At 35.3% G+C, this 15000-nt stretch overlaps 1 protein-coding gene across 1 annotated transcript; it reads right to left on the bottom strand.

Moving 5' to 3' along the window:
- Positions 1-2113: 2113 nt before the first annotated feature.
- On the bottom strand, positions 2114-13736 carry LOC144975486 (ER membrane protein complex subunit 3-like). The gene is made up of 6 exons (XM_078919614.1): positions 13549-13736; positions 10629-10780; positions 8958-9062; positions 7334-7415; positions 6251-6330; positions 2114-5032 (listed from the first exon to the last, which is right to left on the bottom strand). Exons 1-6 carry the CDS (start codon positions 13695-13697, stop codon positions 4833-4835), a joined length of 768 nt encoding a protein of 255 aa, XP_078775740.1. The 5' UTR covers positions 13698-13736; the 3' UTR covers positions 2114-4832.
- Positions 13737-15000: the final 1264 nt, after the last annotated feature.

Genomic DNA, 15000 nt, shown 5'->3' with positions numbered 1-15000 from the left:
ATATATATATATATATATATATATATACACAAACACACGTGGCATATCCCCTACATAAACAAAAACTGCCGTCTGTCACAGCTGTGTGGCAGTAAATACAGTAAAACCTCGTTATGCCGACAGTTTTTGACATAAGGTATGATGTCGGTATAACGAGTAGGTTTATCGTGAATTTAGTCTTCGTGCTCGCCATTAATTAAATCAATAGATGACACATAAAATTCCCTTTATTCATCCACAGTGGTACATTTGACTTAGGGTCCTTGCCTTTGGGGGGGGGGGGGGTTGGGGTTTGTTTTTTTCTTTTGTTTCTTTTTTATTTATTTTTTGTCTCGTTCTATTTTGTTATATTTTTTTTTTCGGTTTTCGTTATTTTTTTTTTCTATTTGACTATTTGTTTTTGTTTGTTTTGTTTTGGGTTTGTTTTTTTTTTTTGGGGGGGGGAGGTGGGGGGAGGGTTAGTTCTTTTTTTTCGGGGGGGGGGGGGGGGGTTGGTTCTGTTTTGTTTTTTATTTTGCTTTTCGTGCTATATCCCACCCTGTAGGTTTTCATTATTTTTAACAAGTCTGAATTTCATGTCCAAATGCAGGATTTTCCCTTTATCTTACTATCGCTTTAAAATATCAGAGACTCGGCAAAGTGTCGTTAAAATTGGTCAAAAATGGAGAGAAAAAATAATTTCCCAAAAATTTAAATTTCTCTTTTAAGATCTGGTCAATTGTTGATAAATCTGTAGTAACCTATAACATCTAACAGTAAAAGTGTTCAGTCTAAATTGCACGGCATCATTGTAAGGCACGGTTCAATCGTGTTCCACTGTAAGTGTTGTGTGTATGTAAGGGCACGAGTTTTCCACACCGTGAGTCAAACAGAAACATTGAGCATGCTCCATTACTTTGTCATGTACGAGTTACATGGCTGAACGGTCCGTTCACAGAAAGGCATGTTCAGATGACAGGATTTCATACGTTTTCAATCAACGTAATTCATTTCATAACAAATCTTAGTGCCCAAAAATCATTGAAGGGCCAAGGCCATAACCTTTAACCTAATTAATGAACAACATATAAAATCAAACATCATTTCAAATTGAAAACGGAACAGGCAGAAGTATTTGTTTCTTATTTTTATGTTTTTAAGAGTTTTACAGCACTTTGTGACTTGGTGGTCTTGAGTTATGGCTATCGCCATCAGATGAGTAAGGTCAAGGTTCGTCCCACATTGAGAGATATATAGTTAAGTCCTTGGAAAAGTCTCTTTATTCACATTCTCTCACCTTACTCAAGTGTAAAATGAGTGCCTGGCAATTAACAGCGTTGTCTCCTTCGAAATAATAATTGAATATCACCTTATCCACATGTATATGTCTCGTCTTATATTGTAAAGTTTTGCTGTTGGTTTGTAACCCTTATAAAGCAATTTGAGTGGATAGTGTGATACATAAATACTCAAGTTATCAAGCTGTTTTGTTTTGTTTGTTTTTAAGAGTTTTACGACGTTTGCAACACATTCAGGTCACGTCACGCCGGGAAAAAGGAAGAAAATGGGAAAGTAAAAAAATCCGAGATTTACAACTGAATGCACATGAGAAAAAGTAAGACATAGGTAAATTTGTTCAAACAAGGCACAGATGTAGATTCCTAGAGCACACTATCAGTTTGAGATCACCTAAAAGTCTCACCCAGACAAAAGCACAGGATTTCCCAAACAGGAATATACTCATATGTTTACAAGCCATTAAATATTCGAAACAAAACACAGAGAGATGATTTCCAAGAAAAAAAATATCTCTCAAAACTATAACTATACATTTGATTGTTTCCCTCCCATCCAGGGCCAGGACAAAACCATCTCATTCCAAGACAAAGATAAAAGACACATCAAGCGACCTACTGCCCACCATGGGAGGTCCCACCCACTTTCCAAGCCGTGAGTCGAATCACAGATTGTAAGATTATACACAGATGCTTTAGAATCCACCTTCCTGCAGACAGCCAATGTCCCCCCCCCCCCCCCCCCCCCCCCCCCCTGTGCCAATAGGAATCCCACCCATCTATCACATAACTCTAATTAAACAGGAAAATTATAAAGTAGGAAACACAAAACAATAATATTTTACGAGGAGATCAAATCTTTAATCTCATATAAAACTCATTCTCCATTACAACACGCACCAAAATCACACACAACTAACATTTACACACTACACACACACACCAGATCATTCCAATAAATAAAATGCAGGATATCCATTCAAAAAAAGAAACTCTTGACAATTAAACCCGAATTTTCTATTATTACCCCAGATGCTCAAGGTGCAAGTTTAAAAAGATGAAAGAAATAAAGTGACACATAGTAAAAGAGATACAAACATAACAATGAAGGTACAGACAAACAGCTATCCATGATTATTTTGATTTGAAAGAAGTCATTACATACTTAATACTAATACAGCATATCCAAGGAGTTCCAACTCAAACAGTGCAAGTGCAGACCTGCCAACCCTTCACATTCCAAAAGTCGAATCAGGACACTTGAAAATAGGAATTTTAGACAAAAAATAGGAAATTCACCTCTTTCACCCCCCCCCCCCCCCCCCCCCCCTTTACTCTTACCATTATCATCCTTTTTGTAAATCGGAATTTTAGAGACAATGGTGGAATAGTACAAAAAGGAAGAGTGAAAATAGGAATGATTCCACCAAAAGCAGAAGGGTTGGTAGGTATGCAAGTGCTGTGTAAGGTAAAATTAGATTTTGAAGCTGATATAAAAGCCCAACCCCTTCTCTAGCCTTGCAAGCAACAGAGACTATCTGACTCTGATCCCATTATTTGGTGGTAATAGCCATGTGATCTTAGCACGTGTCACAATTGATTTCATTAACTGCGCTGCTTTGTTTCTTAACATGTGTCAAAAGTATTTCATTAACTGCGCTTCTTTGTTTCTTAACATGCATCACAAGTGATTTCATTATCTGCGCTGCTTTGTTTCTTAACATGCGTCACAAGTGATTTCATTAACTGCGCTGCTTTGTTTCTTAACATGCGTCACAATTGATTTCATTAACTGCGCTGCTTTGTTTCTTAACATGTGTCAAAAGTATTTCATTAACTGCGCTTCTTTGTTTCTTAACATGCATCACAAGTGATTTCATTATCTGCGCTGCTTTGTTTCTTAACATGCGTCACAAGTGATTTCATTATCTGCGCTGCTTTGTTTCTTAACATGCGTCACAAGTGATTTCATTAACTGCGCTTCTTTGTTTCTTAACATGCGTCACAATTGATTTCATTAACTGCGCTGCTTTGTTTCTTAACATGTGTCAAAAGTATTTCATTAACTGCGCTTCTTTGTTTCTTAACATGCATCACAAGTGATTTCATTATCTGCGCTGCTTTGTTTCTTAACATGCGTCACAAGTGATTTCATTATCTGCGCTGCTTTGTTTCTTAACACGCATCACAAGTGATTTCATTAACTGCGCTGCTTTGTTTCTTAACATGTGTCAAAAGTGATTTCATTAACTGCGCTTCTTTGTTTCTTAACATGCATCACAAGTGATTTCATTATCTGTGCTGCTTTGTTTCTTAACATGCGTCACAAGTGATTTCATTATCTGCGCTGCTTTGTTTCTTAACATGCATCACAAGTGATTTCATTATCTGCGCTGCTTTCTTTCTTAACACGCGTCACAAGTGATTTCATTAACTGCGCTGCTTTGTTTCGTTTTCTTTTTGTTTTGCTTTTTTCAAAATCACCTCTCTTGCACTTACACTGTTAGAGTCCAGCCCCCTCCATTTTTATCCATTCCAAGCATCAATTTTGGACACATGAAGCATTAAATGTAGCACCTAACACGCAATTTATCCATCCTACACTCCCAAATTCCACCCCATATTTTTTTTGTTGTTTTTTTTATTTCACCCCCAAAATGCATTTAAAAATTTCATCACCGCATTCATGACATTTTTTTTTCTTCACTTATTTCAGAAATATCACAGATGTACTGGCCGAGTCCAACAGTGACAACCTAAACTGATCCTGACTAATCGTAGCCAGTAAAGACAAGTCTATTTGTCTGAAAATGGTAAATGATAGAAATGATGATGGTGATGATTTTAAAAATTTAAATAACCAGCGACCCGTGCTTGCAATGATAATTTTGAGTTAATAAAACCATTCCTGACCTTGACAACCTCAAACCATGAAATCGTTATAGTGGAGTTGATCAACACTTGAAACAGTCTTAGACATTGGGTAGAGAAAAAACTGTAGGAACATTTTAAAAATTGTCTTTTCAAGTCCAGATAAACAGCAAGTATGTGATGAAGTGAGAAATAATATGTGGATCTAGAAATGAAACGGACAAAATATAATCAAAATCTCAATTCTGAAATATAAATGCATTAATCCTATTAACTATTAGTATTGAGATGGGATGGAAAGAGGGATATGGGTGGGGAGGATTCATATTGAAAATGGCACTTGCAGACAATCTTGGGATCAGAAAATGAATACAAGTTATTCTTTCTTTAAAAACTCTGTTGTGTTCACATGAATGGGCAACCAATCATTTGTTTTGATAAAAACATAAAATTCCCTTCATTCATCCAGAGTTGAACTCGGAACCTTTTAGGTATGAAGCAAAGACCATACTGATAACCACGCTGCCCCTTTCATTCATGACAAACACAATAGAGTTAAATAGATTTAACCTAAGATACTATAGCAAAATACTATAGAATAAAGAAAAAAAAACCTGACAAATTTCTAAGTGATAGAACACAGTTACAGGATCATCTTTGCAATGATATTTCATTTAAAAATATATTTCAATTCTTGGTCCGTAAATAAATAGTCTCAGGTTGTACAACTCCCCCTGTTAATTCCTCCTCATTGCCCTCTAAAATCCATTCGTGTTGAGCCACCTCCAGTGCTTCCCACTCGGCCTTGAAAGCCTTCATTGGATCAGGTGGGGCCATCATGGCCGACCCAGACATCTGGTCCTGCATGGCCCTGGTTTGATCGGCAGCTTTTAAAATATTGGAGAGGAGAAAAGAGATATGATCAAGTGAGTAAGAAGACATTTTATTGAAATCTTTAATGATATGGTCTACACTAAAACAAGTGTATAGGTACATTTCTATATAAATGACAACAACAAAATTATAAAGAAGACAAGACAGTGATTTTTCTGCTTCATTATTCTAAAACATGCACTGACACAAAATTCCCTCCTTTCCCCTCTCGGTGTTCTAAGTTCAGATTACAAACAAAATGACGATCAGAACAACTGGATATTCAACTAAATTATTATCATTATTATTATAATTATTATTTGATATATTGTCAGTATCCACAAATAGTGCTCAGAGGTGCTTTCTAATAGATTTTTTGGTATCACACAAGTTCATTCATTCGACTACGAAATCACCATGATGTTGCTAAAGGGCTTTGTGTACTTGTGAAAATATAACGGTCAAGCACTGAACCCTGTGGAATGCCAAATTGCAGCTTTGTTGGTGATGAAAGGGAATCATTTAAGAGAACGCGCTGTGATCTGTCTCATAGATAGCATGAAAACCATTCTAGAGGTTTGTCTCCAATTCTATAGAGCGTCATGCCCTAAAAAATAAAACCCACTCAAAAAATATCTGAAAACTCAAACATCTTCAATGTTTACATGACATACAGCATCAATTGTTTAAAGCCAATGAGATCACATAAAGTACAAACTGATGATGAAAAAGAGTAAAAAGTTGTGGCGATATTGTCAGTTTTACACGTGTGCTTTGATAAATATTACACCTGACACCACCAAAATAAATTGTGCGGCTATGTGGTCAAGTGGTATGACACTCGCTTTAGGATCGGAAGGTCCTGAGTTCGAGCCTCGCTTGGCGCATAGTTGAGTCCTTGGAAAAGGCTCTTTACTCACATTCTCCCACCATACTCAGGTCTAAAATGAGTACCTGGCTGTTAACAGCATTGTCTCTGTCCAGAAAAAATAATATCGCTTGACAGGCATCATGTCTCGTTCTACATTTTATGTGTCGCTGTTGGTCAGGGACCCATTGTAAAGCGCTTTGAGCACAATTAGTGGATATAAAAGCTCATTAAAAAAAAAAAAAAATTTAAATAAAAGGGTAGATAAAAGAAGAATACATAAAATCAAGAACTCCACCACAAAGCAGGGAAATTTTGCATAACACCTCATCAAATCCAAAAAGAACAACAAAAACCAACTCACCATTATCTTGACCAAGTATCAATGTGTACATACTTCGAAGTCCAAACACATTCAGGAAGTACCAAGAAGCAGAACTCACCCTGTTGGGAAAAACAAAAAAAAATTGAAATAGAGAAGTAAAACATGAAAATGAAATGGCCTAGTCGAGTAAATTCATAATTATGTCGGTATTTATCTTTACTAAAATTCAAACTGCAACCTCCATTTTATGATTCTTGGTTTTGTAATTTATGACAGTATCAGAAGAAGACGAAAAAGGAGAAGAAGGACAATAATAATAATAATAATAATAATAATAATAATAATAATAATAATAATAATAATAATAATAATACTAATAATAATAATAATAATAATAATATACACAACAACATTTTTAGTGCATTACCAAGACTCTGACTAGGTCATACTCTATCATCTATGGTTGTGATAGGGTACAGTTATCCAATTGTCAAAACACAATATGTATAATTTACAGAATTTGTCGTTGAACACAAAGACTGGTAAAAACAACAAAGGACAATAATTAAAGCAGGTAACGAGGTCGATCCCATGTGGTATTTTTAGTTTGATACCATCTTTGAGTCCCTTCTATCTCATCCAGACACAAGCACAGCATTGCTGCCTAAAGAAAGCTAATAAAATGCATATCCTTAATTGACTTCTCCAGACCTGCACAAAGTGTGTAACAACAAGAGAGGATTTTTGGCCTGTTACCAAACTGTACGGGCCCCTCAGATAGCCGAGGAGGAGAACGGCGTTCATTCACCAACTTGACATTCAAACATGAAGACAATATGATGGGTAATGAAGAAGAAGAAGAAGAAGACTACTCAAATAATCTTTTAAAAAAACACAAAAGGGTGATGACTTATTAGAAGAAACATGTTTCTCTCTCAGCTAAAGATGACAAACAGAGAATGGACTAGATCAGCATATCTCATTCTACAATTAAAAAAAAAGAAAAAGAAAACATGACAAGGGAGAGAAAGTAAGAAGTACCACATAAAATATTTGGGAATTATCGCCAAAAAAAAAAAAACATACAATACACCCATCAAATATATACACAATAATACTTACCATGAAGCATCTAATGTAATCAATTCGACACCTCGTTGTAACATGGGCTTGAATCGGAACGTCAAAGGAAAAGGCACTTTGGCTGGGGGGAGAACAACAGACAAACAAGATTAACAAGATAAACTTAAACAATGTAAAATCATATACATGGCAAAATTGAAACACTAATATAAAATTATACATTTGGAAAATTGAAACAAAACCAATATAACATTATACATTTGCCTCAATGAAACAACAATAATCACAACGAGATCCTTGCATATTGTCTAAAATCAAATTCAAAATGAAAAAGACAAGGAAAAAAAAAAAAAGACATTTAACTCATTGCTTTCTGTTATCATTGACCTGAACATCCAACAGCCAAGAAATGATCAATGACAATGTTTGACCTGAACATCCAACAGCAAAGAAATGATCAATGACCTGAACATCCAACAGCAAAGAAATGATCAATGACCTGAACATCCAACAACAAAGAAATGATCAATGACAATATATGACCTGAACATCCAACAGCAAAGAAATGATCAATGACAATGTTTGACCTGAACATCCAATAGCAAAGAAATGATCAATGACAATATATGACCTGAACATCCAATAGCAAAGAAATGATCAATGACCTGAACATCCAACAGCAAAGAAATGATCAATGACCTGAACATCCAACAACAAAGAAATGATCAATGACAATATATGACCTGAACATCCAACAGCAAAGAAATGATCAATGACAATGTTTGACCTGAACATCCAATAGCAAAGAAATGATCAATGACAATATATGACCTGAACATCCAACAGCAAAGAAATGATCAATGACAATGTTTGACCTGAACATCCAACAGCAAAGAAATGATCAATGACCTGAACATCCAACAGCAAAGAAATGATCAATGACAATGTTTGACCTGAACATCCAACAGCAAAGAAATGATCAATTCAACAACAAAGAAATGATCAATGACAATATATGACCTGAACATCCAACAACAAAGATATGATCAATGACAATGTAGTTTGGGATTTACAGATCTGAGAAATACAGAACTACTATTCTGGAATGAAATAAAGAAGAAAAAAAAAACAATCCCAGCTAGTCGATCTCTTAATTGATTAAAATGCTATGATAGTGACATGAAATGTCTATCTTACTCCACCCTTTGACCTTTGACAGACACATCTCAATATTATCAACTCAAATCATCTAACTAAATATAAATCTTAATCAAACATCCATTTTCAATGCTTGAGAAAATAAGGAGCTATTTTTGGGGGGCTTTTTCACAGTACAGCGCCAGTAACTCGACTAGCAGCAAATTCATTTTTTAAACTTTAAAAAGTAGTCGTCCTTCAGAGCCATTGAGTCAATGGAGCTGGAATTTATCACGGTTACCATTGCGTGATATGGACAATAGTAATTGCATGCTATCATTTGGATGGGGTGCGAGTCCATCGCAATATACTTTCTACAAGATCTAAAAGATCCAGCTACCCATTCACTGTTGGATGGACAAAGGGGTCCGAAAAAATCTCGACTGCATATAAGCTCGATCTGGATCCCTTGGCATGTGTTGAAAGCTAGTTAGTAATTGTTGAGGTAAATATTTGACATTCTTACTTGTAAGAAATCCTGAGAAAGCCCAGTTGATCCAACCACCAATGATAATCATAGGCAAGACGTTTGTGACATTCCCTTTCATCATATCAGTCATCATTGATGGATCTAAAAAATGTAAAATTTAGGATGAAAATGACTAAAATATATATATATTACCTAAACTCCATGCTTATAAGATATCTCTCTATGATGAGAATAAATCTATCTGTTTAGCTAACAAAAAAAATAATACAACTAAGTGAATCAATACAAAGAAATTGATTTTTTAAATAAAAGAAGAAAGAAAGAAAAGAAAGCAAATTTCATAGAAGAAAAAAACAAACAAAAAACCAGCCAAAATTTTTTTTTAAAAATTTTTAAAAACATTTTAAAACTTTAATATTAATAAATAATAGATAAAAATTGGAGAAACATTGTCACTTCCTGAAATCTGGAAAGTTAGAATGCTTCAACGGATCGAAGTTGAAGTTAATCAAAGTATTAGTTTGTTTGCGATTGACAAAACTACTGAAGCATGTGCAAAATTAATTGTGTAAGAGGAGCAATAATGGAATTCTGATACTAGAAAATCATTTTCGTTTTGGCTGTATCTCAAACAGTTTCTATCATTTCATTATATGCACCTTCAAATGAAAAAATTTTTAAACTCAATAACAATATCATAGATACATATACAATGATTGTCTATTCATTTTGTTTTCGTGCAACGAGTTATCTCCAAAATATCAACGAGCATCAATTGGAATTTTGAAGAAGACGAGTGGTATGCAATATGATTAGACAAAACTTATTTCTATTTTATACCACTTTCATTTGGATTTGTTGCATTCAATTTTTCAGTCTTGTTTTCTCATTTCAGTGTCACCAGTGCATTGGTGAACAACTTCACTTCAATTCAAACATTGTAAGACATCGTTTTGTTTTGGAAAATTGACATTGACACTCATAGTAAATTGACAAATTCAGACAAATAATCCGTTTTAACTCTTGACAATTTTACTAATTGAGAGGTTGAAAATTCATGGAACGGTAAACCTCATGTTCAAATTGGAAATAATAAATATGACAGACTGTATTATTTAGATAGATTGAGAACCACATTTCATTGATGCTTTCACCAACTTCACAGAGACAAGTTACTTCGGTTCAAGTTGAATCTCCATAAAATGGTCCATGAAATTGTTTTTTTATCTGTTTTGCACTTGGCATTCTGCATTATTATTACTAGTGTCCATGGTGTTTTTAAAATAGATGATAAGTTCAGGATAGTAATTAGGAATAAATAGTAGTATTATAACTATAAAAGTGCGTGGAGATTGGAGTGTTTTGGTTTTGTCCTGGCAGACGGCAGACAGCAAACATATAATTTTCCATTTTGCCTTTTCAATCAGAATTTGCCATAAATTGTAAAGGGTAGCACTTCACGTATTAATTCTGATTCCTTACTTTTATCTAATCAGAGACAGCCAAAAAGGAAAATACACCTTAAGTTTATGTTATACGACACGCAAAATACAATTTTTATCCTACTGCGTTTTTTGGATGTAAACAATTGATGGATGTGGTGTAAAAGCAAAATATAAAGAACAAAAACGATACTATTTAAATTGATCCCTACAGAACACATCCGACATTATCTCATTCCAAAGTAATTTCAAGCTATATATCAACCTGTCATTGGGTTCTTTGCCTGGGCCTCTCTTTTCTCAGTCTTGAAAAATCCTCTTTCTTCATTGTTGAAAAAACTTTTTCTCACCAGGAATGATTGCCGAGGAATGTACTTCCCGTTCTCTCTCAAAAGACGACTTCTGATAAGTGCATGACTGGAATGATTTTTTTTTTTTTAAGTAAAAAGATGATAAATCAAAGTTTAACAAATAGAATCATCTTGCAATTCTGCACTGCTCAAACTATGGCATTTCTTTTTAGGATTGTTAGTTACAACAGTACTTCATAGGATTTATATAATAGAATATTAATATATTAAAAATGTCAACTAATAATAATAATGTAATGATCACAATTGTTGACAATAGACAATGAGTTTTAAAAAACGCTGTGATTATCCCCAGACACCTGTCTGGGGATAATAAAAATTTGTTATCCCCAGACGCCTGTCTGGGGATAACGAATTTCCATTATCCCCAGACGCATATTTGAAACTCCGCTCTTTTAAACAATTATCCACATTCCAGAATATGGAATGTTTCCAGATGCACATAGAAATAAGGAAAGTTAATAAAATATCTATAAAAACATAAAATTAACCAACACTAAAATCAGTTGTTACTACATATACACAATATGCGTCGACTTCGAAGTGGGTGTCATGGCCGAATGGTTTAGTCATCTGCCCTGGAAGTTTGACCAGAATCGACGTTGTGGGTTCGAATCCTGGTAACGTCACTTTTTTTTTTTTTTTAAATTCCGTCTTCTTTTTACAGAACGTTGAAAGGGATAAATGTCTCATCCATCCTCCCCCCACCTCTTTTTTTTTTCTTATTAAACTCTCTCTCTCTCTCTCTCTCTCTCTCTCTCTCTCTCTCTCTCTCTCTCGTGGTTTTTTTTCTAGTTTCTAGCGAATATATTCGTCCCCACTCCGATCTCAAATAGTGTCTAAAAAGAATAAATAATTAGAAAGCAAACAAACAGAAATATTCAGAGAGCGACCAAAGGGTCAGATAGAGGAGAAAAAAAAAACAATAATTGTTTTAAAAATAAAAACAATTTAAGAAATTCATGCTCAGAAACGGAACATTTACATAAAGGTTTAGCAAACAAAAACCCTCGGAGCAGGGAATAGTGTTAATATTAATAATAATAATAATGATGATGATGATGATGATGATGATGATGATGATGATGATGATGATGATGATGATAATAATAATAATAATAATAAAAACAGTAATAGTATGATAATAAGAGTATTAATAATAAAAATAATATTATTATTGATAATAATATAATAATGATTATGATGGTAATAGTAATAATAGTAACAATTATTACAATTATTATTATTATTATTTTTTTTATTATTATTATTATTATCATTTGACCAAAACAAAACAACAACAAAAAAAATAGATCTAGAGCAAATTAAATAATGAAATAATATTATCGGAGAAATAAAAAATTCAACTGATTAAAAAAACTCTTGCTCGGAACTCGGAACAAAAGTGAAAACAATGAAAATCAATTGGGGAGAAAGGAAGAAAAAGTTAAAAAAAAAAAAAGTGTGTGTGTGTGTGTGGTGGGGGGGGGGTCGTTCTGGTTCGAATCTGTGCAGCTAAAAGGAGTAAAATGAAAGGTGGCCTAACCCACTGAGCTGTCTATCCACACCGCTATCGGAATATCTTAAATTCATATATGAGCTAAACATATTTCCACCATTTTTGCTTCCTCGTTTTGGTAGTTATTTTCATTTCTGATTCGAATAAAAATATGTTGTTGGATCTAGTTTTGTGGACGTGTGGTACTAAATTGTATTGTCTTGTGCGAAGAAGACAGGAAAATAACAGGTGTCGGTTTTAGGCTTTGGGGCGAACAACACCATGGCCTAGGAATTCGTCCGCGAAAAAAAAGTAATTCCCAGTCATCCCCAAAATTGTGGCCAGAATGAGCAAATTATAGAAACAAGAGATGATCAATAAAGTTAACAGGTAGGTAGGTAGTGAAAATTTAAATGGTTGGTGGACTATGAACAGATTTGATGATTAACAACTTTCTTCCTGGTTGAAAATAAAAAGTCGAATTGCCAGTTTGACGTTTTCAGATCAAAGTAACAAAAGAAATTTCATTGATCCATTTGCTTTAAAATAATTTTTTAAAAAGAGCTGGATTTGACATTTGATCACTATTTACTTTCATCTTGTGTTAAATATCACTTGATATATTAACTATTTTGGGACACAACCACTCGTATTTTTTCCAGAATATTTGGTATTTTTCAAGCCTAGTTTGGCATTTTGCATAAAATCTTTCTGCCCATTTGCTACATGCGTCTGGGGATAACCAATTTTTGTTATCCCCAGACAGGTGTCTGGGGATAACAAAAATTGGTTATCCCCAGACACCTGTCTGGGGATAAGGAATTTTCATTATCCCCAGACAGGCGTCTGGGAATAATGACAGCCTTTAAAAAAATTAGTCAGTGAGTGGATGATGAATGAAAATGATTGCATCTGGTTCCAGATGAATGACACTGCTAATTGCATTGTGATTGTGGTGTGGTGAGTACTCATGGCCCATGCTCCACTACTACACGCACACTTGACATTGACACTCGTCACTACACTACACTAGGACTAGACACTACCCGATTCCGATTACCACATTCGACTCAGGTGTGAATATTGGGAAGTCTGTTTGCTCTATCAACTGAGCTATCGGTACCTCCTCTTAGTCTTAGTTTTCAGCCGAAGTCGAGCAAACCCACCCCACCAGACCAGACTCAACGCCAAGTGCCAAGGCTAGACAGAGTGAGAAAGCAGCCACAAGTAAGACGTGTGACAATGACAATGGACGTAAGTCGAAAGACAAGGCCAAGTGGTCACAAAAAATATCTACCATTATTTTGCAAACAAACCTATCTGAAACTTGTCTGAGCTCGGATTTCTTTTCTGATGACAGTAATATGGTTACATAATGCCTCAAGATGCCAATAAGGAAAGTGATTACAACAATTGGCAAGAAAACCCAAACACGAATATTAGAATCTAACAAAAGTTCGGCCATTTTGATGAGTTTGTGAATGAAGGGAGATCAATACGCATTATAACAGTCAGCGGAAGTTGTGAGTGGGATGGAATAGTAGAAAACGGTAAGGGCTGCCTGAAGCCGGTGATACTAACGAAAGAGTGAAAATGGAAAGGCTTCGTATGGGAACAAAACAGACAATGGACGTTTCGGGTACAAACCCTTCGTCAGCACAACAATACAATACATTCGGACACTTCCGCCCGTCGACGTAGGGAAACTCACCTGATCAAGTTGTTGGGAACGCTGACTCCACGCGGACTCAACACCAGGATTGACCACCACTAGATGTCAACGTCACCCATATTCATCACCACTGCTGCTCTCACTTCTGCCACTACAGCTACTGCTGCTGCTACTACTACTACTTCTACTACTTATACTACTACTACTACTTCTACTACTACTACTACTACTACTACTACTACTACTACTACTACTACTACTACTGCTGCTGCTGCTGCTACTACTACTACTACTACTACTACTACTACTACTACTACTACTACTACTACTACTACTGTTCATACTACTAAAATTACAACTCTACCTACCTACCTACCTACCTATCTATCTATCTATCTATCTATCTATCTATATATATATCTATCTATCTATCTAGCTATCTATCTACTAATTATCCACCGATTCATAGTCATCTACCTTCCTAGCTATCTCTCATTGTGTCCAATCATCCACTTTTTTATCCATTAATATACATATAGACCCAGCTAACAACAAGATATGAAGTGAATAGAAAAGTGCCAGAAGACAATAGAGAATAAAAATTTTTCGCGGCGGTGGTGGGGTTTGAACCTGCGACCTTATTGGTACGACAACTCCGCCTGGCAGGTGAGAGCGTGGCTCTACCGTGTGAGCTATCCACGAACACAAAATATTCGTTTCAAACTCAAAGTCATTACTAGATCCCTCTCTCACCCACTTCTTGAGACCGCCGATTCGTTCGTACACCACCATCGCGAATAATTTTGACCAGCAGCTAAGCTTAATAGCCAATATTCTCAACACAAACATATAACATAGAAACGATTGAGACATTGAGTATGCTCCGGTGTATGGGGTGAATTTTTAATTCAGAAAAGTGAGTGGAGCAGGCACTTATGTTGGTAACAACAAGATATGAAGTGAATAGAAAAGTGCCAGAAGACAATAGAGAATAAAAATTTTTTCGCGGCGGTGGTGGGGTTTGAACCTGCGACCTTATTGGTACGACAACTCCGCCTGGCAGGTGAGAGCGTGGCTCTACCGTGTGAGCTATCCA

This window comes from Berghia stephanieae, chromosome 6 (genome assembly GCF_034508935.2).
Source record: "Berghia stephanieae isolate SIO BIC M18660-M18661 chromosome 6, UCSD_Bste_1.3, whole genome shotgun sequence".
In the NCBI taxonomy this organism is placed as follows: Eukaryota; Metazoa; Mollusca; class Gastropoda; order Nudibranchia; family Aeolidiidae; genus Berghia; species Berghia stephanieae.
The sequence above is the reverse complement of the archived record's forward strand: the minus strand, read 5'-3'. Positions and strand labels throughout refer to the sequence as shown.